The following is a 23,858-nucleotide window of genomic DNA, read 5'->3' as shown; positions in this document are numbered from 1 at the left end:
GGAGGGCGCCGGGGGGGAGGGTGGCCAGAGCCCTGGGAGGAGGGCGGCGAGCCCCGGCGGGGGCTCCGCTCTCCCCCCGGCGGCTGGGGGGAGGGCGACCAGAGCCCTGGGAGGAGGGCGGCGAGCCCCGGCGGGGACTCCACTCTCCCCCCGGCGGCCGGGGGAAGGGCGCCGGGGGGGAGGGCGGCCAGAGCGCCGGGGGGAGGGCGACGAGCCCGGCCGTGGCCCCACTCTCCCCGGCGGCTGGAGCGCCGTGCCGCCCTCCTCCAGGTGCCGCCCCAAGCACAAGCTTGGTGGGCTGGTGCCTGGAGCCGGCCCTGATGGCCAGTTCACAGCTGGAGGACATGCTGTATGTGGTAAGGAAGGGCCTAATAGCAATTTTGTTTAAAACTGGCTCTGTTTATGTTTCTTCACCAGACTCTGCATGGCTTCTTCTCTGATGGAACATCATTCAATATTTTGATGGATATGTTGTTTAAAAAAGGTCATTATGAAAGTAAGTACTAAAATAAATGTGTCAAAGCAAATGCATTTTCAGCAAGGTACATGTCTTAAATATAACCATGAATCTATTTTAAAGCTATCAATAACACTGAACAGTGTGCTCCTTTTGGCTAGCTGAGCCATATGTGATCACTCTTGGATTTGAAAGCTGCAGAGCAGTATGCAACAGCATTTGAAGGGCTCCATAATGTGTACTTATTAAGTACTTGCAGCAGTACTCTAGCCTTCCATTAGCAATACTGTACAATTATGGTTGAGGCAAGAGCCTTTTGTTTTAGACTCCTATTTTCCAGGGGCTTAACTTCTCTAAAAATGTCCTTTAGACTGAAATGTCTCATGCTTTTTTCCCCTACACTGTTTTGTTTGTGGTATGGGGAAGGTTGAAGAAAATTTATTCAGGCATTTTTGTGGGCGTTAGAGCACGTGGAAAAAAATGTTTGTAAGAAAATTGTTCAGAGGCTCTGTTTGTTTGTTCTGAAAACACATACAATCAGAGTGTCTTCCCCACATCACTACCATTGTCTTAAAACCACAATCTCACCCTTTATGAAGACCTGGGAAGCTGTCTCATGTGGCCTAGAAAGGTTTTTCTGACATGAAAATCTAAAGCACAATGTAAAGTAAGATTGAGCCAAATCCCTTTTTTTGAATTTGAAGAATATCCAGCACAATGTCCTGGCATTTGGCAAATCTGATTTCAAATATTGCCAGGGTCAGTAGGTCAGGAAGGCAAGTTACCCTGGAAATGAACATATTAGAGACTGGATACAGGGCCAGCATGAAGAGAAGCAGCTGGGAGCTTGTGGGAATTCTGTATGGGGTAGTTAAGGGAGTTTGGCCATATTTGTAAATGGACACTGCCTGGTGTCTCTTGGGATCTGGGAGGATGATAAGGAGGCATATGATTTGAGAATCACATTTGTATGAATATAGATCTGACAATAAGACAGGATTTTCATACAAATTGAATCCAAATCAAGTATTCATCACATCCCTTTTGTAAAGTAACCGCTATCTCCACCTGGCACTGATGCAAGGTTTCTGAAAATGTATCATTTATATGTAAATTCTCTTTTTAGACTAATAGTTCTTAATCTGCAACATTATTTTAAATGTATATTTCTTTGGGCTCACATACTGTAATCTTGTTTTTTTGGTAGTAGATGGGTTATGCATTAAGTATAAGAGCCCCAATTAGTGAAGTACTTAACTACTGGATGAATATCTGTTTTTTGGCAGGTGCCTTGGAAGTGCTGGGAGAAATGAGAAAACGACATATAAAATTCATGAAAGACACCTATTTACTTGCATTTGCAATATGCTACAAACTGGTAAAATGTTTCATTATTTCCATGAAGAAGTTTTGTGGTATTTTATTTTAATTAGATTTATCTTTAAAATTTCTATTTGATACCCTGCCATTGTTTCTCATCTGCTGCAAACACTTCAGTTGGAAACCTAAGTCAATCATAGATCGCTTCTTTGTCAAGTGTACAATATATATTGCACACACCAAAAAAAAAAATGTTAAGTTTGCAAAATTGAGCACTCATAAATTAGGAAATGCCAGAATTAAGATTTCCTGTGCAACTGTAATTCATCCCCCTTGTGCACATATATTATGATGCAGTCTATAATTGTATGATTACATACTATTTTTTCCACAGGACTCCTGCCTCATTCAGTGGCAGTTCTGCTATTATAATACACTCCAAACTTGGCATTCAGCACTTGTTATTTCCTGGAATATCTGCTCCTTGCAGAAATGTCAGTGTATGCTCAAATCATTCACTAATTTTGCATTATAGCAAACATTATCTAGGGACTAGACTGAGGCACCCAAATTGGTGTCACTTATGATCTCTGTTTCTCTAAATTTGAACCCAGTTCTGCAAAAATGAAATGTTAAGGATATTAACACAATATTTTTTCTGCTATTTGTGCCACCCTAGAAAAGATTTCCTCCTTTAGTTCTAGCTCTGTAGGAAATCCATACTTAGTTTTCCATCATGCTCTTTGGGAATACAGCCACTGGCTCAGAATAATAACTGAGTTCCATGGTGAACTCAGTTCCCAGAATTTTTCAGCTAAATGTAGGAGATATTTTTTATTTTCACTAAAGAAAAAGAGTTGGCCTAAAACACTATCATGGTGGTGAGTTTTACAATCAATCATTCTCAAACTCCAGTGGCCTGAGGAGCACCTTCAGGTGGTCCATGGAGAGCTGGCTGGTCACATGGTGATGTTATTTGATGGCCTATAGGATGGGAGGTGGAAAGTGCTCAAGAATGGGAGAGGAGATTATCCACTATGTAAAAAAGGTGGGTCCCTCTGCCTACAGGCAGATTGGAAGCCCAGACCTAGTAATTTAAATGTAGAAAGTTAATATTTGGGAAGTTATGAGCATGTAAAAACTTCGGTTATAATCAAACTGTTTTGTAATCTAAATTATAGAGATTGCTACCAGGTATCTACTGTAATCAGAGTAATAATATAGGGCCAGATCATGGCCCAGTGAGCAACCCCCCATTAAAGGGCTTTGATCTTCACTCCTACCAGTCCAGCATCTCTAAGGCATCCTTAGCCCCTACCTGCAGTAGCTGGCATGCAACAGTTTGTGAGGAGTATCAGCAGCACATACAGTCCACTGCTTCGACCCCCCCTCCCCCAACAGATCAACATACCTATTTTTGGGCTAGAGGATCATGGACCTCTGCTGTTCATACCCCTAAAATTCTGATTAATATCCTTGTATAGTCTGCTGCAGAGAGCTGCTGAAGAATTTGGTTTCATTGCACACAAAAGTGTGTAGCATCCTGCAAAGGTTCAGTGGAAATGCTTGGTTTCTACTGCTTTTGACCCTAGTCATGCTTTTAGGAGAACCTGGGCCATCCTCTCTTATTGAACATAGCTGCTAAAGGAGGGTGAGCTGAGCAGTGGTTTCAAACAATCACCCAGTTAAAATTTAACAGCAATAATACATTTCCCATTTCATTCAAGACAAGGTGCCTTTGATAAGGGGATATGCCAGGATAGCCCTTTATGCACTAAAGACGATTGAAAGGAGATTATTTGAAATGTTAGTCTTTCATTGGTTCTGCCACCCATCTTTTAAAGTGGTACATACTAAAATGATGGCTTGGGGAAAGCATATTACAGAAGCTCTATAGAAGTGCAAAATATTATTGTTAATATTGCAATATAGGAAGCCTTAGGAAAGTAATAAGCACACTCTTACAAGGAGAATCTCTCTAAAGTTGACTGTCTTCAGATGTAAAATTATGATGCTACTATAAGTAATAGTAATGTGTAATTATAGCTGTATAGATTTATTTTGAATAGCAATACCCGGAGCCTGCTCAGAGAGAGATATAGGATTTAAAGATGGGATTATTGCTCGTGGAATTATTGTTTAATCTTTGCACAGAAGTGTTTTTAAGGTCAGACAACTGAATATTTCAAATCATTGTAAGGGATGGCTATCATCTGACTTCAGCAGGTGGTCTTTTCTGCTGCTGCCATGAAGGGCAGTACCTCTCTTATGGAGAACAAAACCTTTAGATAATAAGTCTGTCTGCTAATCATTGGAATAAGTCTCCAAAAACATACTTTTAAATAAAATTGTAAATAAAATAACACATGAAGGGTCATTAACAGTAGTGAAGACTGACTATCACAATAATAAAATAACAGCCTTAAACACTGAAAGACACTAATCATAAAACAGTCAGTGGGTACATCGCAGGTGTAATTCTTGATGCCGTGGCAACAGAAAGCAGGAACAAATATTAGAAAAAAAAATTAAAGGTGATTAACTAAGCAGAAAATACATGGACAAACTCATCACACTTTATTATATGATCCCATTAAAAATAGTGATGTAATATCAGTGAGTGCATTTGGCACATTGATCCACACAGTAAGACCCTGATCCTGCTGACTTCAGTGGGACTACTTGTGTGCATAAAGTTAAGTGTATGTGTAAGTCTTTGTTGCAGCTGGCCCTAACAGAGTGCATGTTTAAGGCATTAGTGGAACATCTATGTGATTATTTTTATTTCCAAGAAATAATGCAAGTTATCCATACTGAAGAACTAGCAAAAATCTAAACTATATTAGAATTCCTCCTACAGAACTATCTTTCAAAATGTATTCTGTAATAATTCTTGAGAATTCATTTGTTTCCATAAGTGCCTGGGTACAGACTTCTCTTAGGCTAGGTCTACACTACCCGCCTGAATCGGCGGGTAGAAATCGACCTCTCGGGGATCCAATTATCGCGTCTCGTCGGGATGCGACAATCGATCCCCGAATCGACGCTCTTACTCCACCAGCGGAGGTGGGAGTAAGCGCCGTCGACGGGAAGCCGCGGAGGTCGATTTTGCCACCGTCCTTACAGCAGGGTAAGTCGGCTGCGATACGTCGAATTCAGCTACGCTATTCGCGTAGCTGAATTTGCGTATCTTAAATCGACCCCCCCCGTAGTGAAGACCTGCCCTTAGATTAATGCTATCTAGAAAGCACATGGATTTCCTTTGAGTTCCAATGCAGCTCACAAAGCAATGTAATGATGAAAAGTCAATTTGTTTAGGAGGCATGCTGGGGGTGGGAGGGGAAGTGTCCATAGTGCTAAGCACAATGGTTCATGGGGCCGTTTTAGCTCTCTGAGCAGCCCACAATCAGGGCAATGCAAAGGTGGTTTAAAGTCACCTTTGCTCCCATAATCCTACCTCCCCTTGATTATACCTTTGGTGCTGTCCTTCTCAGGAATTGCTGCACAGAATTTGCCCTGTAGCATAGTGTAGTTTGGTTCAGGTGAGATGACCATTTGAAAAGATGTTTGTCTTGTTAGTCTGATGTATGAATTTTTATATGCAATAAATCTAGCAAATAAAATTCTGAAATCATGTGAAGCATTTGGTGCTTCTCTAAATTGACAATCACGATGTGGATTTAAATGTCTACACAGAACAGCCCAGAGTCTTGCAAAATCTTCACAAAGTTACTTGAAGAGGCTCAGTTACAAGGAGATAACATGCTAAGACAAGCATACTGCTTTGCTGTAGCATTTGCTCTGAAACAGGTACTGGGGTTTTATTTTTATTTAATCTTTGATTCTGTTGACTTTCTGTGCAATGTGGTAGCAAGCAGAAGGAAAAGAAAAAGGTGTGTCTGTCTTCCACTGTGATTAGGCCTCTGAAAAAAGAGAACAATATAATTGCCATTTAAAATGTGTGGGAATTTTGAAATCCTAGAATACATATTCAGCCCAGTGCACAGTTATTTAGCCCTTTTAATGCAAAATCCCAACACAGTATGAATTGAGATGGCTGCTAACAACAGTAGTGCCCAGAGGCCAAAGACATAAAGATGGACCCTGTCCTGAACACGTTGGTGAGGGTGTTAATGATGGCTTAACTCATGACTTCCTTGGTATGGGGTTGGGAGGGGTGTAAGAGAGAGAGAAAGAACTGTAAGTTAAATGATGCTCTAGGAAATATTTTGGAGAAGTTCTATAGCCCTTGTTACATGGCAGGTCAGACTAGATGAATCAATGAAAAAGTTAACAAAGCTCTTTGGTAATAACTAAATACCCAGGGAAATAGTAACATAAATACAAAGGCTGCTGTAAATTAGTTGCCTACTATCAGCTTTCGAAACTGAAACAGAATACCACAAAATAGGAACACCACATACAGAGGCAGTGCAAATATCTCTACACTGCCCTGACAGCATGCTCCAAACCTGACATAGAAGGGACCACCTTCAGGTTTCTGAGGCAGCATAGCCTGGAGGATTGAGCAGAGGAATGGGGATTAGAAAATTCTGAGTTCTAATCCAAGTTCTGACACTAGATGGTTACGCAATCTTGAGCAATTCATTAACCCTCTGTGTCACTTTGTGTAAAATGGGGATGATACTTTCTGCCTCACCAGAGTGTTCTAACGACTAATTAGTTGGTGTGTGTATAGTGATTTGAATGTGTAAAGTGGTATTTAAATATTCAGTCTCCATGCTCATTCAATCCTTGGCCCCTCTGGTGCATCTCTGTGAGCATAGAGACCAAATAATAATAACAAGTGTACTTTATTAGTATCTGTTGTTGTGGTGGTTCTTGTGATGTGGACTTCTTTCCACAGCCTTTAGGTTCAAACCAAAATCTCATTCCATATACAAATATGGAGTCTCATTCTTTTGTATTCATAATGCCTTTATTTTGCCTACTAAAATATTTTAAATTCCTGTTTTACAAATGGAACAGCACCCTTGGATGTACCTGTATATTACTGAAGATATGGGGACTTTGACATCATGTCTCATTATGTGCTTAAGAAGCGTATATAGTGATTTGATCACACATCTAGTGCTGCCGTATAATAGAACTGTAACATTGTTTTGTATGACAAATTAGCTGATTTATATAGCATAGTAAATGTGCCTGGCTATGTCCACAATGTAAAAGCGCTGAACCAGTTTCCCCCTAGTTCAGCAAGGTATTTAAGGAGGTGAGAGTCCTATTGTCTCCAAGCTACACACCCTTCAGAACATTTCTGGGACTGGGGCCTTAAAGTCTAAAGGCTCAAGATGCTACCATAGGGCTTGTCTACACTACGAAATTAGGTCGAATTTATTAAAGTCGACCTGTAACCTCCAATTTTACAAAATCGACGGTGTATGTCTCCACTATGCACATTCTGTCAGCGGAGCGCATCCCCACTATCATGGGTAGCATCGACTCAATGGAGCGATGCACTGTGGGCAGCTATCCCACAGTTGCTGCTGCCGATTGGAATTCTGGGTTAGGCTCCCAATGCCTGATGGGACAAAAAAAAATTCGTGAGGTGTTTTGGGTACATATCGTCAGCCTCCCATGATGCACTTGGCTCCTATCTCCCTCCCTGAAAGCAATGGCAAACAATCACTTTTGTGCCTATGCTGGGTTACTTGTGCAGATGCTATAAGCATATCAAGCATGGACCCTGCTCAGCTGTGTGCTGTTATTGTGAGCGTCAGAAATACCTCGTGCATCGTCCTGCGGTATTTGCAGAGCTTAGCCAGGACCAGCTGCATGGAAGAATGTGATGCCATGCAAATAGCTGTGCTGGAAGCCATGGAACGGAGCAATTTGCACATTCTGGCAGTGGCAGCCGGACTTGTTGACACAGTGGAACAAGCTTCTGGGCCAGGGAAACAAGCACAGACTGGTGGGACCGCATCGTGATCCAGGTATGGGATGAGGAGCAGTGGCTGCATAACTTTCGAATGCGTAAGGCCACTTTCATGGAACTTTGCAAATTGCTTTCCCGAGCCCTGAAGCGGAGAAATACCAAAATGAGACCTGCCCTGACAGTTGAGAAGCGAGTGGTGATAGCCCTGTGGAAGCTTGCAATGCCAGATTGCTACCGGTCAGTCAGGAATCAGTTTGGAGTGGGTAAATTTACCGTGGGGGCTGCTGTGATCCAAGTAGCCAGGGAAATCAATTCACTTCTGCTAAGAAGAGTAGTGACTCTGGGAAACGTGCAGGAGACATAGTGGATGGCTTTGTGATGATGGGGTTCCCTAACTGTGGTGGGGTGATAGGGATATGCATTCCATCTATCTTGGCACCAAATCACCTTGCCAAAGAGTACATAAACCGCAAGGGGTACTTCTCAATGGTGTTGCAAGTGCTAGTGGATCACAGGGGCCGTTTCACCGACATCAACGTGGGATGGTTGGGAAAGATACATGACGTGCGTATCTTTAGGAACTCCGGTCTCTTCAGGAAGTTGCAAGAAGAAACTTTCTTCCCAGACTGGAAAATTACCATTGGTGATGTTGAAATGCCAATAGTTATCCTTGGAGACCAGCCTACCCCTTGCTCCCGTGGCTCATGAAGCCATACACAGGCAGCCTGGACAGCAGTAAGGAGCAGTTCAACCATAGGCTGAGCAAGTGCAGAATGGTGGTAGAATGCCCCTTTGGATGTCTAAAGGGGCACTGGTGCAGCTTGCTCGCTAGGTTAGATCTCAGCGAAAGCAATATTCCTATTGTTGCTGCTTGCTGTGTTCTACATAATATCTGTGAAAGTAAGGGGGAAAAGTTTCTGGCGGATTGGGGGGTTGAGGCAGATAGCCTGGCTGCCAATTATGAGCAGCCAGACACCAGGGCAATAAGAAGAGCACATCAAGGTGCACTGCGCCTCCAAGAGGCTTTGAAAAACAGTTTCATGAATGATCCAACACTGATGTGTGACCGTTGTGTGTGTTGGTCCTTACCAGGCTGCCCCCTTTTATGCATGTACTGCCCTGTAAACTAAACCCCCACCAACCACAGTGTGCACAGTGAATAAAGAGCCTCTTGTCCTCAATTCATGCATTTTTATTATGCTAACAAACACTGAGCAGAGACAGCAATGAATAGCAATGATAACCAGGTAAGGGCCTGATAATACAGGGAGGGAGGGGCAAGAACGCACAGCTTATTACAATTGCACTGTCTAGCAATCACAGTTGTGGGAATGAGAGCTTTCTGCTCCATGAACCAACCCCTGGAGTTGAGTTCAAGGGATAACTGAGCTCTCTTCTCCTCCCCCCCCCCCCCCCCCCCCCCCCCCCCGCATTCTAGGACATCTGGGAGAGGAGGATATGGAACTTGGTGAGGAGCTGGTTCATCATTGGGTGCAGTGGGGCTCTAAGGTCTAGCTGCCTTTCCTGCACCTCAACCAGAGGCCTCAACATGTCTGTTTGCTCCCCCATAAGCCGCAACATCTCTTGCATGTTACACTCTTGTTCCCTGCTTGCTTTCCTGTCCTCTTGGTTGGTGCGCATGCTCTCAGACAGTGTGAGCCTCCATACATTCAGCTGGGCCCTGTCAGCCTCAGAGGAACATATCAAATCACAAAACATGTCTTCCCTTGTCCACTTCTTTCGCCTTCTAATCTGGGACAGCCTTTGTGCTGGAGTGGAGGAAGCACTCAGAGAAAATGTTGCAGCTGCAAGGAAAAGCATACATTGTTGAAAACAAAAGGTTAACTGTTGCAATGAATGAAACAATTCACAGCAGTAAATACATTCCCTGAGGTACTCGGCCAAATTTTGTGTTTTAAAAGAAGAGCCTGCCAGTGAGGTACAACAAATGGCAGAGCGCTGGGCAGCAGATTTCGGTTGCAGGCAGGCATGGTAAGCACACACGAAAGGGTAGGCGGTGTGAGGGCACACCTGGGGATATTTTTTGGTGTAGAAACTATTGGCACATAAAGAGGCTTTTCCGGGGAGCATCCTTTGCGTGGCTGCACTGGCCGCCACTGTATCCCAATTGTTTACCTCAGATTAAACATTAACCACAATTGCATTTAACCCCTGTAGTGTTATTACAATTGTGCACTCACCAGAGAGCCTTCCCCGCCATCACAGTCCTGCACCAGTGGATCCTGTGAGGGGATTGGCTCCAGAGTTAGGAAAAGGTCCTGGCTGTCGGGGAGAATGGATCCTTCGCTTGCCTGCTGCGCATTCTTCTCCTTCCTCATCAGCAATGTCCTCCTCGTTGTGGCCCGGGTCCCCCGGGAGGTATCCAGGTAAAGTGTTGGGGTACTGGTGGGGTCCCCGCCTAGAATCGCATGCAGCTGCTCATAGAAGCAGCATGTCTGTGGCTCAACACCAGAGCGACTATTAGCCTCCCTTGTCTTCTGGTACGCTTGCCTGAGCTGCTTTATTTTCACACAGCCTGCTGTGCGTCCCTGGTGTAGCCTTTTTCTCCCATGCCCATTGCGATTTTGGCATAGATGTCAGCATTTCTTCTGCTGGTTCGGAGCTCTGCCTGCACAGACTCTTCTCCCCACACAGCAATCAGATCCAGTGTCTCTTGTATGCTCCACGCTGGAGCACATTTGCGTACCTGGGCAGCCATGGGCAGCTGTGGTGGTGAGCTCTCCACGCTGATCAAACAGGAAATGAAATTCAAAAGTTCCCAGGGCTTTTCCTGTTTACCTGGCTGAAGTGCAGTGGAGTTGAAAGTGCTGTCCAGAGCGGACACATTGGAGCACTCTGGGATGCCTCCCGGAGGCCAAACAAGTCAGAATACACTGTGCTGTGTCTACACTATCCCTAATTTGACCCGGGAAGGTTGAATCTAGCACTACTCCTCTCGTTGAGATGGAGTACAGGCGTTGATTTTAAAAGCCCTTTAGGTTGGCGGGAAGGGCTCAGTAGTGTAGACACGCACATTATAAATTCGACCTAATGCGGGGTATGTCGATCTAACAACGTGGTGTAGACCAGCCCATAGAGAGCCTCATGACACGAGAAACACTGAGCAGGGTGTGTTTCTTACAGAGTGAATGCTACATAGAATGAGTGGGTCTTTTGGAATATTTTGAAAGAGCATGGGTGGGGGAGTGTGGATGTTTAATTGGGAGGTTGTACAAGCTAGCTGTTTTTAGGGTTTTTTTTTTTTTAATAAAATTTGGTTTTGTACAAGCATAACTTGATGTTTGTTTTGTTTTTGTTTTTTCTTCCTTCCTTCTAGAATGATATGGTAAAAGCCCAGTACTTTTATTCTCAGATCATGAACAGAGAGAGCACACTATGCAGTAATCTTAATGTAAGTGTGGTTATTTTGCACGTTCACATAGGCTTGTGCAGAGAAATACACTAAAGGAGTTATGTATGCATTTAGACCCTGACTTTCTCTTGCATCTTGTGTAATCATAGAAGTGTAGGACTGGAAGAGACCTTGAGAGGTCATCTAGTCCAGTCCCCTGCACTCAAGGCAGGACTATGTAATAATTATCGATGTCTATGTATGATAGCACTTTTAGTACTTTTAGCTGAAAGAGCTCAGAGGAATCTGGCACGTGGATTTAGGAATGTGAAAAACATGGGTGATTTTGAGATTGCAGATAGATCACATATATCTGTGCAAAATGAGCACAGTCTGGATGTAAAATGCCACCCCTCTGATTTGGTGCTTATTATTTTTCTTTGCTATTTGTAATACTGTAGCCTATAGGAGCCCTAGTTATGGATCAGGACCCCATTGTGCTAGGCACTGTAGTGCTTGCGGTGGAGAGGCTCTAAGCTGATAGGAGAGAGCTTAATAACTCCTGCCTCTGAGAGAGGTGGTAGCTATGTCCGTGGGAGAAGCTGTCTACATAGTGCTGTCTACACTGGCGCTTAGGTTGGTAGAACCTATGTTGCTCAGGGGTGTTGATTATTCACACTCCTGAGTGAGATAAATTATACCAAAGTAACCTGTAGTATAGACAAGGTCCAAGAGAAGTAAAACAGTGTTGTCTTTACTTTGCCCTTGCATTGTTCAAGTGTGAATGACTACACAAGGTGCAAGGCAGTGGAGAAGAATCTGGTTTTTAGGACCTTGTAAGTATTTTAATGATGCAATGGGCTGCTCCAAAAACGGACTCAGCTATTTGTCATGGTCACTTTTAAAAATAAGTCACATTCTGAATTGTTACAAAAATAGTTTGTTTTTATTGAATATTTGTAGTAACAGAGAGAGGGGCTGCATGACCTAGTTTGGTGAGGGTAGAGCTGGGACCCTATTCTCATACAGCCATTGCTTTTACTCTGGGCCGTTGGGCAAGTTACTTCAATAAAGCTGTTTTCTCCCATTTAAAACCGCAATTTTAAAACACCACCATTTAGACAAGCAAAAACTCTTAAGTAAACTTTACAGCTAGCTCTGCCTAGTTCCACCCAAGCCCTGCCTCAGCTCAGTGCACATGTACATGCAGTGAATCTTTCTTTAGCTGCACATTTCACCAGCTTAGTGAGGAAAATCCTTTGTATGTGATTTTTCAGAAGCTAATAACTCAGTAAAATCAAAATCAGTTTCCCCCAGAGCAACAAACACAGCTGTCTGTGAAGACCACTGTCTCCATGACACGGTTCATCTTCCAAGCCCAATTGTTACACTGTAAAGGCTCTTCTGGTTAAGTCCTCCCCCCATGTTTGGTAGAGGATCAATAGAGCATTTAAAAATGTAAACCTTTACAGTTAGCTTGTATTTAGTCCTGTCATCCTTGTCAGTGTCCTCCTTTTAACACATTTAAAGCATGCTTTTTGGTGGTGTGTATGATTTTCTATTTTTTCCTTTTAAAAAGATTCTTGTACTGGCCAAGTCTGGGGCACTAGAAGACCTTATGTGGACACTGGAGGACGCATTGGATATGGGTGCTTCACAATTGGTGAAAAGAACTGTGTTTTCTGAGCAGATGGTGAGTACTCCATAATTTGGTTAATTAAAAATCATGGAATCATTAACACTGAGGGTGAGACTTATTAGGTGATGATCTAGTCGATTCCTTTCCCCTGCTGGAGCAGATTTTCTTTTCCTCCAACATGTTTTCTAGTGCTTCGGCTTATTTAAGTTATTCTTTTGGCATAGTTTGCAGATATTGAACAAAATAAGTGAAAGAACAAAGATTACTTTAAAAACCTCATTATTATCATCAGTGCTGTTCATTTATCTAGTTTATCATCCTTTCTCTATTATAATTATTGTATATAATGTTCTAGATAGCTTAAGGTACCATAATCAGGTAAGTGAACAAACTTGATGATCGCTTTTCTGCTTCTCTTCAAACATAAAAGCTCTGTGGAATAGGAATGGGGATGAAGAATGATCTTGTTTAAAAACAGGACTGGTCATCATGAGACCTGTCTTATATTCCTAGCTCTGGTAAAATCTTCCTTTGTGACCTTAAGCTACTAACTTGCTCTCCCTGGGTAAAATTTTCAAAGTGCGTAAATAACTTAAGAGCCTAAATTCCATTTTCAGAAGTGACTTAGGCCCAGATCCACAAGCAACTTAGGCATTGCGATGCGCAGTGTCACAATGCTGAAGTTTTAGGCTCCTACAAAATCATAACAACACCACTGTGGTCCACAAAGCCTGAGTTAGGCACCTGTGCTCCCCATACAATGAATTGGCAGAGATAGGCACCTTAGAATGCAATCCACATGCTAGTCAGGGAGCTACCTAAGGGTATGTCTATACTACCCGCCAGATCGTCAGGCAGCCATTGATCCAGCGGGCGTCAATTTATTGCGTCTAGTCTAGACGCAATCAATGGACCCCCGAGCGCTCTCCCGTCGACTCCTGTACTCCACTGGGCCGAGAGGCGCAGGTGGAGTCGACGGTAGAGCGTCAGCAGTCGACTCACCACAGTGAAGACACTGCAGTGAGTTATTCATGTAGCTGAAGTTGCGTAACTTAGATCGATTACCCCCTCCCCCCCCCCCCCCCCAGTGTAGATCAGGGCTAAGTTAGCCAGTGGGAGATGGCAATGAGAAAGGTGTGTGCTATGCCCCGCCCCCTCAGGGAGATAAGCACCTAAGTCTGAGCTGCAGGGAAGCACCTGTCTCTGTAGGCGATCCACAACTCGGGTGCCCCTCCGCCCAACTCGAATGCAGGGCCTGATCCGGTAGGAATGCTCAGAGGCCACCTGTCTCCACACAAAACAGCCGGAGGAAGAGGAGCTTTTACAATCTTTATCCCAGTGGTTAGGGTACTCACCTGGGATGGGGGAGACCACAGATTCAAGTCCCCACTTCATCTGAGCGGGGGCGGGTGCAGAGATTTGAACAGGGACTGGCCACCTCTCAAGTGGGTTATCTAACCACGGGACTATAGGATATTCATGTGGGTCTCCTTCAGTCTGTCCTATTGAAGTTGTTTTACTTTAATTGAATAATTAAATATTAATTGGGCCAAAGAAAAAGTGAGACTCACTCTATAGTCCAGTGGTTAGGACACTCACCTGAGAGGTGGCAGACAGCAGTTTGACACATCCCGGATGAGTACCCATAACTTTTTGCCCAGTGGTTAAAGGAAGCTGCTCCTCTCTCTCCTCCTCCCCTTGGCTATTTTGTGAGGAGTTAGGCAGCCTCTGAGCACACCTGCTGGTTCATGCGAGTTGGGCAGAGGAATGCCTATATTCCCCTGGCTTATGGATCCCTCTGGAGCTGAGGCAGAAGAGAGGCATCTGGATACCTAGAGCAAGGCAGCAGCGTGCATGCCTAGAGACAGAACCTAGGTGCCCAGGGAACTTCTTACTGCGAAAACATAGATATCTACAGGGTCAGGTGGCAGCCAACTGGGGGTTTTGTGGATCGCAGTAGCACCTAAAACCAGGACTTAGGCTAGTAAGGCCTGAATCCACAAAAGTACTTAGGCGTCTAAGTCTTGTTTAACATCAGTGGAACTTAGTGTCCTAAGTCATGTAAGTGCGTTTGAAAATTGTACACCCTGTGTCTTACCTTCCCCATCAGGATGTTGTGAGGCTTATTAATGTTTGTAAAGTATTTTGAGATTTCCTACAGAAAAAGTATTATCATTCCATTACTATATTAATCAGTAGGCAGAATATGTTCAAGGAGAACGCTGATCTAGTTGGGTTTGGCAGCACGGCTTTTCCTTTTTCTGCAAATGTTTAGCAGCATGTTGAACTTGTTCACTTTGAACACATTTACTGACTGAGCCATTGTAAGAATATAAAAATGCCTGCTTACCTGTAGAATTAATGGGGTGGTGGAGAAAGAGTGGGTATCAAACACAATTGTTGGTAGAAAGATGATCATGTAGTATATGTATCTTTTAAACTACTACAAACAATAAGATACATAAAATAAGGTTTTTAAAAAGCAGCATCCTGGTTTTGTAATTTGAGGTTTGATCACGAAAACAATTGACTCCATGGTTTTTTTCCCCTCCATTTTCTTTACAAGGTTACAAATGTTGTTTTGTTTTTTAAATAAAGGTTTATAAACTTGTCAAAGACCAAACACAAATCTTACCCCTTTCCTGTGCAGAGTGCATTATTCATCAAGTCCATATAAAGCAGATTTTCTTCTGAGTTCATCTCTTTGTACAGACTTCATGGTGTTCAGAACTTTTGAGCATTATAGCAGCCTGATTTTTAGTGATTGCATTGTACGTGTAACATGCTAGATTACTTTCATTGAATTATAGTGTTGATCTGGGAAACAACACTATAATACAGGATACAATTATACCACTTGGGTTTAAAGAAGAAATAATTGTGTTATTACAGTCTGTACTAGGACTGAAAAGAATACGTGGATACTTTACAGAAGCTTTTAATCTAATAAACTCTCTTTAATTGGTTTTCAACACATGTTCAGTGGTATGTTGCCTTGTAACATGTACTGTTTAATAGTCTCTTGCAGATGCTAACCTTGCGTCTCACTGTCACCACATAGTTTTTTTCTTTTTTATTGAATGGTTGTTTGTGTTGTCTGGAAGGCAATGATTAAATGGGATTTGTATTTGCTGGACTGTTACAATGTGCCATTATCTCTTCTTCAAAGCTGGTTACAGTCAGGGAAGAGTTGGAGGAAAACTCTGTTTTTCGTGCCAGATTAGAAGATATCTGTGCCAAGCTGCAAGCATCAGGACAGGTAACCAAGCTGACTCTGGACGACATGCTGTACCATATTTCTTATGAAAAGAAGCACCATATGCAGTTCTTAAAGCAAGCGCAAGTGAGCCGTCGGACTTTCAGACCACTTAAATCTGCTCTGTTTGCTGAGTAATTCTATATTTGACTGCAAATTGTACTAACAATAGCATCACTTTAAAAAATGTGTGAATAAAGCATCTCTTCTTCCCCTCCCCTGCAAACAGATGTTTTAAGCAATTTGTCTGAAACAGTGTTGTGTTTTCTGACTACTAGCCGTGCATACCCAACCAGGGATCTGAGAGTCAAGCAGAGTTCTTTCCTTCTTGTGTGGTCTCCCCAGTAATAAAAGTTATGATTCCAAGTTATGACCTTGGTGATCTATGTATCTCTATTGCTTTTGCACGTGTCGAAACAATTGGTGCTATGAGTGGAAGTTAGTAAATAATCCAATAGACATACAAGAAAGAATAGAATCTAACTCAGTCTCCTCTGTGTTGGCTTTGCAGAAGTATCAGGAGTAAAAGCTTAGGCCCTGATCCTGCAATAAAATCCACATTGGCAGCCCCCTGCCCCTATATGTAGCCTCACTGAAGTCAGTGGGGCTTCATGCGGAAACAGGACTCCGCCCATGGAGGATCAAAGATGTAGTCATTCAAGTGAGCCAGTATGACTCTGAAAACACGTGGGGAGCAGGTTGTGTAAAACTGGCATTCTCTTATTCAACCAATCACTTCTTGGTGCAGAATTCCACTCACGGCTCTGGCATTACAACACATTTTATAACTGACACACATGTTCACTCTATCAACTTGTCTTTTGTTCACTAAGTCTCCTTCTGCTTTGTCCCCTTAGTATTGTAATCATTAGTTACTATGGAAACAGTGTTGTGGGTATGGGCTTGGTTTTGTGACTTCCACAAGTGCAGCATAAAGGATTTACCTAATCATTTGAAGTTCATACCATGATTTGAGAAATGTAGGAGTCTGTGTGCTGGTTTCATGACCACATACATGTGGTCAAGATAAAATACCACACACACACATTTGTGTTGGTATTACAGTTGGTTTTGAAAGACTTGTTCTGATGCGCAACATGTTTAACTTTTTGTTAGATGTGTAATTCATTGGCTTACTGATTCAGGACAACTTTCTTCTTCTCAATTGGGAATTGTCTTACTAGTTCTAACTCAATACGGACACTAAAGAAGCTTAGAATATTTTCTTTTGAGATGAAAATTCTTACAATATTTGTAAATGTATTTCATAAAGACTGTTTCAATGCAGTAATGGCTAAACGTTAATTGAAGGTAGACTGAAAGGAGCAGAGTATTGTGTATGCACTCAGAAGGATGCATTTGACATTTAGGAGAAAAATAGCTTGATGTAAAATGCACTTTTATGTATAATAAAAATAGTATGACTTGTCTTTGTTACATTACTAATGTTTCTTCAGTTTTGCTAGATTACTTTTGCTAAATCTCCAAACGTATGTTTAGTACAAAAATATGTGCTCCTTGTATGGCTGCTGTTCCCTGGTATGTATGTCCGTATTCTGCAGATCAGCTTTCCTGACTGGCCAGGCCGCTTTCGCTTTTCAAACCAATCCAACCACTGTCCTGTGTGTGATTTGGAAGTTGGTTTTTTTTAATGTTAGCTTGTGCCACTAAAGTCCACCATTAGCATAGGTCATGGCTGACTAATCCTCCACCTTTGCTCTTCTTTACTCTTGCCAGAGTGGAGGACAAAGCCACCAGGGCATGGTTAGTCACCAGCTTCCATCTGCCCAGCCAAGTGTTTCTGTCAGTCTGTCTCCCCCATCCCCGCTGCATTGATTAGGATGGAGGTGAATACCATGGCAATAGCATGAGGGGCATTTCTCCACTCTGGTTTTTCCCATTGCTCTGTTGAACATGGAGGTATGAACATAGAGGTAAGAGAAATGGGGACCAGAGAGAGGGTTGCTGAAACCAAGTTACACTCCCTTATCCTCAGGGGGCGGGAGGGAAAAACATGACTATGGTAATTGAATCTGGTACCTCTTTTGATGGTTATTTGTAAGTGAGGCAAAGATGTGATGATCTCACCAGGGGTGGAATATGGTAACTGAGAATGTATAAAATGGGAAGCACGTGTTTATAGGAGGAGAGGCGGGAATCTTCTTTTGCAGATTACTAGGCCTAGAACAAAACAAGAATGAAAAAAATGCCTAGACTAACTCTTGTTGGTACTTTAAAACACATGTACTTTAACTGTTAGATATCCCTTAGGTAATAAATAAAATCAAGTATACATCAGTATTAGATTAATAATCTCCTAGCAGTAGAAGCTGCCACCCCCCCCCCTTAAGTATGCTATTAGTCTGTAATAAGTATTGATAGTGTTTTTGAAAGGTTTGAAAATCATGGAAAGAAACGTATGATGCAAAAAAGAGAGTCAATCTTGGAGAAAAGCTCTCCTAGAACTGCTACATACCACACTGGCAGCACCACCACCTTCCAAAAAACAAGAACTACCTGAGGGAAGTGTGGATTTAGTAAACATGAGCTGGTGTAATTCAGCACAGTAATAAAATTCTAGGGCTTAATGATGGTGGCCCAAAATTGTGTGGTATAAAGAATAAATAACGCCTTAGTGGAAAATAAAGGAGGTAGCCAAATAAGAATAAATAGAAAGTTCAGAGGGGAAAAAAAAATAAAGGTAGCTAAAATTCAGAATAAGTTAATACTTGCCAAGATGTTTACTATAACATTTCTATAACAGTCTTAAACTGGGAACATATTCATGTTTCAAGGAAGATAGGAGTACAAGCAAACCCTATGGTTATGTTCTTATGCTTTGTTACATTCATGCGCAGTTATGTTTAAATTAAATGTAGTCAAATTCTAAGCAAGTGGCCAGTGGTCTCACAAATTGTGCATATCCTGGAGTTATGTGATCAAAAAACCTCAGTGTATTATAGTATTATCTATTAATTTAGGGCTCAGCCAAGCAAAGTGCTGACCGCTCTGGCTCTGATTCAGCCGCACACTTAACCACGTGCTTATTATAAGTATGTGAGTAGTGTTACTGAATGTGGGCCATGTGAGCCATCGGTGAAACTACTCATGCTTAAAACTAAGCACACGTTTAAAGCGCTTTGCTGAATTGGAGTCAGAATGCTCGGAATCCTGGGGAATCAAGCCTTTTGCAGGTACCAATGTACCCATCTGTTATACAATACACTGTACAATATTGCATCCAGACACAACAGCAAAATACCATACAAACTAAAAATAATTAGAATAAAAAAATGTGTGAAGACAAGCCATAAAAACAAAGAGAAACCAGTGTCACGAAACTCAACTGGTAGAGTGATCTTGCTTGATAGATGATTGCGAAAGAAAGGAAATATTCTATTTCAAAGTAATAAATCATCGGATGACATTTCCTTATGTTTATCTTTATTGTGGTGTTCACGCAATAGATAAATGATGGCTCATGCAGCTTTAACAGTTGATAGTCTGATGGCTCTAGCACGCATTATGTATTTTTATTTTTAAAATAAACTAAAATCCTTTTTCTACACAGTATAGAATGAAAGCAGAAAATCTGTATGCTTGTCTTTCACTAGCTGCTTAGAACTGTGCCAGCATACAACAGAGGGCGCTCCAGCTCATGCTTCATAGCAATATAAAAGTCTGATTAAAAGTGGGTATTTTTAATTAAGGAGATTACATGTAAGGCAATGACAAAATGAAGTGTTTGACCCTCTAGCAACCCAAGCCTGCTTAAACAATCTGAAATGGGAAATAGGGGATTTAATTGATAGTGATTTTTTGTTTGGTTATTGGCATAGACTCTAAACTCAGATATCCATGGCATTTAATTGGAAAACTGCCTCATTAAATTTACTAAATCAAAATAATCTCTGACATTGCTTTAAACACCCTCTGTCATGAAGTATTCTGAATTACGTGCATGAGAAGATATCTACCCATAATCAAAGAGGAGGGAATGATATATGTTTTCATTAGGAATTACAGAAAACTTCCAAATGTTTTATTGCAAATCATCAAATTTTGAAAAGTGTTTTTAGGCTCAGACACATCAGCACCATCTTGATGTCTAAAGTTTGTACCTCTTGAGGTTCTACAGGGATTAATATTCACATGCTTTTCATAATAAAATAAGATGTGCACCTGTGATACCTTCTAAAGATTTTTCGTTTTACTGTCACTCTATACATTCTGTCATTTCCTCTTGGTTTAATATCTTTTTAGTGCTTTTTCCCTCTCCCAACAAGTAATTTGAGAGAGAGTATTTTAGGATTTCCCCCACTTTATTTTCCTTCCCAACAAAACCCTCATTTGTCATGTTATTGGTGGGAGAGAAGGACTGTTCCCAGGCCTCAAAAAATAAGTCTTGATTCTGTTTTACACAAGGTCATAATTAGTTTAAATAACTTTTAAAAAACCTTCATTCAATCTTCGTAGTGTTGCTTAAGGAACATAATACATATGACTAGTGCCATCCTATTTAAATTTTTTTTTTTAATGAAAGCTGAGAGCTCCAGGATCTGGTAATCACGTGACTCCAAGAGCTGAAACATTAAGAAAACACCAGTTCTTTGAGATGGTGTCAGCGTGGCTCCACTGTAGATGTTCATGCTATTTTTGAATACCAGTATTTGTTGGGGGCCATGCTCCTCCTGTGCTAGAGTATAAAACAGGTTCTCAAACTGTAGTCTGCGGACCACCAGAGGTCCGCAAGCTCCATTCAGGTGGTCCACGGATAGTTCCCTCTAAGGTGCGCACCTGGATGGCTGCACATGAGACAATGAAAGGCCACCCACCTAATTAGTGGAGCTGCGCAGGCATGGCTCCACTAATTTGGTACCTGGACCCTGGAGAAGATGCACATGTAAGGTGAGGTGGTGGCCTTGGGGAGAATAGGTGGCAGGTGGGAGGGAGCAGTGGGGCAAGAAGAGGGGGTCGGAGGAATTTGGGACACACAGGGCTGCAGCGGCCAGAGAAAGAGGCGACTTTCCCCAGCTCCAGGGCTGCGACTGCCGGGGAGAGACGGCCCTTCTTCCCAGCCTCAGCTCGGAACAAACTAACGGTTTAGGTAATGGTACAAACATTTGGAAAGATCATTATGTGGTCTGCCGAGACACTCAGCAATTTTCAAGTGGTCCGTGAAAAAAAGAACCATTGGTATAAAGGATGGAGCAGCCGTGACCCTCCCTCAGTTTCCTCTTACTGCCCAGAGTAACGAGATGTAATCTGGCCAAAGTCCAACCTGTTTTTCTTTGAGCTTCAAACTCACCTTTTAGACTAATTGACTAAATCTTTCTTTACCCTCCTTATCTTTGTTAATTTTCTTTATTTGGACATCCCAAAACATAAAAAGATATCCCCCTATATACTGCATAATACAGTGGGGCAAGGCACTTTGTATGGATTCTAATCTTTCAGGGTCTAAACTGTTTCAGAGGTGCAAAGGATTCATTCCCCTGGTCAATAGGCATAGTCAATATCTCTTCTCTCTGAGGGAGAGTATGTCCCAGATAAGTGTTCAGTGTGTAAATCTTTCTCATTGAGGACTCGCAAGTTAAGAGAGCGATTCAACAAAAAGAGGGATGAAGTAGTCCACTCCCTGAAGAACTCAAAAGGACCACTCTGAGATCACCGAGGATACATCATTAACCCCCTTCAGGAAGCCCTCCAAATACTGGCTCCAACAAAAGCAGAAGGCTCACCCATGCTCTTGGGGCAGATAGCCAGAGTATCCATTGTAGAAACAACCTCAATACTTGAGGAGTTATCTGTCAACTGCCTCCTTTATCACCCACCCCACCTCATCATCCAGACAAATAGGCATCTTGGGAGCCACACTGGAACCAATCAAGAGCTAGTCTTCAGGATCTGCCTTGTCCTGTTCCCTCAGACAAATGGATGTTGGAGATAATTGTTGACAGTTATCATAGTCGCTTTCACACTCTCCCTCTACCTATCTTCCTTCCCCAGCCCTCTTCATGGACCCTTCTATTTATAGCCTATTAAAAAAGAAGTGTTTTTGCTTCACTGTAAAAGATGTTCCTCAGGAGTACAAGAGAAGAGACTTCTACTCGTGGTATTTCCTTATCTCAAAGAAGAAAGGGGGTCTTTGTCCTATCCTGGACGTAAGGCGACTGAACAAATATTGCCTCAGATTTAGGATGGTAACGCTTATCTCCTTCATTTTGTCACTTGAGACTCAGAATTGGTTTGTGCCTTTTGACTTACAGGATGCATATTTCCAAATAGTCTCAGGAAGTACTTGACTCACAGGGGGATAAAAACATTACCAGTATGAGGTACTGCCATTTGGACTTTCCACAGCTGAACCATTTGCCCCCCACAACATTCCATAAGGCAAGGTAGTACTCTGACATATCTCAAATTTCATTCCTAAAGCAGTCTCAGATTTTCATCTAAACCTGTCCTTCAATCTGCCTGTTGTCTTTCTAAATCCACACTTCGTGCTGGGAGAAAAGAAAGTATACACACTAGATGTATCCAGGACTTTGCTTTATTACATTGAGAGGACCAAACCATTCAGACTGTTGCCTTGTCTGTGTATTGCCATAACTAGGCATTCAAAAGGTCAAGCCATCTCTTCACAGAGAATATGAAAACAGATGATAATGCATCTTGCAGTGTCACCAATTGACTGGTGTACCTCTGCCACTGAACATCAAGCTCACTCCACGAGAGCAAAGCAATCGTCTTCTACCAACTTCAGGAATGTGCCAATGTCAGAAACCTTGCAAGGCAGCAGCATGGAGTAACCGTCTGACTTTGGTGAACTTAGCTTCTACACCAGATGCCAAGTCTGGGAGAGTGGCACTACAATTACTGTTTAACTGATGCAACTGGTACTCCTCATTCTCAGCATCCTGAAGAGCATACTGCCTGCCAGTCACCTCGGTGGTACCCCCACAGACGCATACTTGAAGAAGAAAGAATGGTTACTTACCTAACAGTAACTGTGGTTCTTCAAGATGTTGTAGTCAGTGTGGATCCCACAGCCCATCCTTCATCGCTGCTTTTGGAGTCCTCAGCTACTATGGCGCTCTAATTGCGATGGAACTAAGGGAGGACTGCAGCCATGGGAAGGACATGCACATTTAGAGTGGGATCCTCATCATCCCCACTGACTGCATCGTTAAGCCCTGCAGGAACTGGGTTCAAGTAACCATTCTGTAGTGGGAGAGTTGGTGATGCAACCTGAACAAATACATTTTAAAAGTTGATAATGGAAGAGGTAACTGAGTATATTGTACTCCTGAGACATTGAGGCCTAAATTGTCATGTACGTTAACAGTCCCTTGTAAATGACATTTACATTTAATATAACTTACATACACTTCAGTGCCTGATTGTGCTGTCAGAGTGGTGTAAAGAGACCTTAGTGTGTCAATAAGAATGAGGACCTTAGGATTTTTCAGTTGGTTGGGTTTTGTTTGTTTCGGGTTTTTGGAGGGGGGGGGCGGCGGTATCTACTTAATCGCTGTAAATGTCCTATCCAGTCCTGTGATGTGTTGCATATAGGTGAAGCCCTGATACTATGCAGAGCCCTATTGAAGTAACTGGAGTCAGTAGGGCTTCAGTCAGGTGCAGAGGTCTGCCCATGTATAATATATGGCAGGACTGGGGTCAAAAAGACTGCTCGGTGTAATTGGTTAGAATAGAAACAGGAAACTAGTTCACATAATTTCACTTTACCTAATTGAAAAAAAATCCCCAATACATTAAGTTGTTAGGAGCATTAGTAAACTTCTCAGAAACGTCTCATTGCTATTCCTTACAACATCACCTCAATGGCAAAAAAAGGAGAAATAAAAGGCATAGACCTAGGGAAGAACTTCTTCTTTATGTTTTAAGTTTTATCAGTTCTCACATCAGAATGACAGA

The 23,858-nt window shown here is 42.3% G+C and overlaps 1 protein-coding gene across 1 annotated transcript in view; it reads left to right on the top strand.

The window, feature by feature from the left end:
* The window catches only part of PTCD2 (pentatricopeptide repeat domain 2), a 30,821-nt gene extending 13,483 nt beyond the window's left edge, over positions 1-17,338 (top strand). The window contains exons 5-10 of the mRNA XM_024219952.2: positions 418-496; positions 1,744-1,835; positions 5,474-5,587; positions 11,011-11,085; positions 12,605-12,718; positions 15,834-17,338. Of these exons, the coding sequence (XP_024075720.1) occupies positions 418-496; positions 1,744-1,835; positions 5,474-5,587; positions 11,011-11,085; positions 12,605-12,718; positions 15,834-16,058 (699 nt within the window). The 3' untranslated portion in view covers positions 16,059-17,338. The remainder of the gene's footprint in view (positions 1-417; positions 497-1,743; positions 1,836-5,473; positions 5,588-11,010; positions 11,086-12,604; positions 12,719-15,833) is intronic.
* The last annotated feature ends 6,520 nt before the right edge of the window (positions 17,339-23,858 follow it).

This window comes from Terrapene carolina, unplaced genomic scaffold, assembly GCF_002925995.2.
Source record: "Terrapene carolina triunguis isolate 2854851 unplaced genomic scaffold, T_m_triunguis-2.0 Scaffold69, whole genome shotgun sequence".
Lineage (NCBI taxonomy): Eukaryota > Metazoa > Chordata > Testudines > Emydidae > Terrapene > Terrapene triunguis.
Note: the sequence above shows the minus strand (reverse complement) of the source record. Positions and strands in the feature narration are given on the sequence as shown.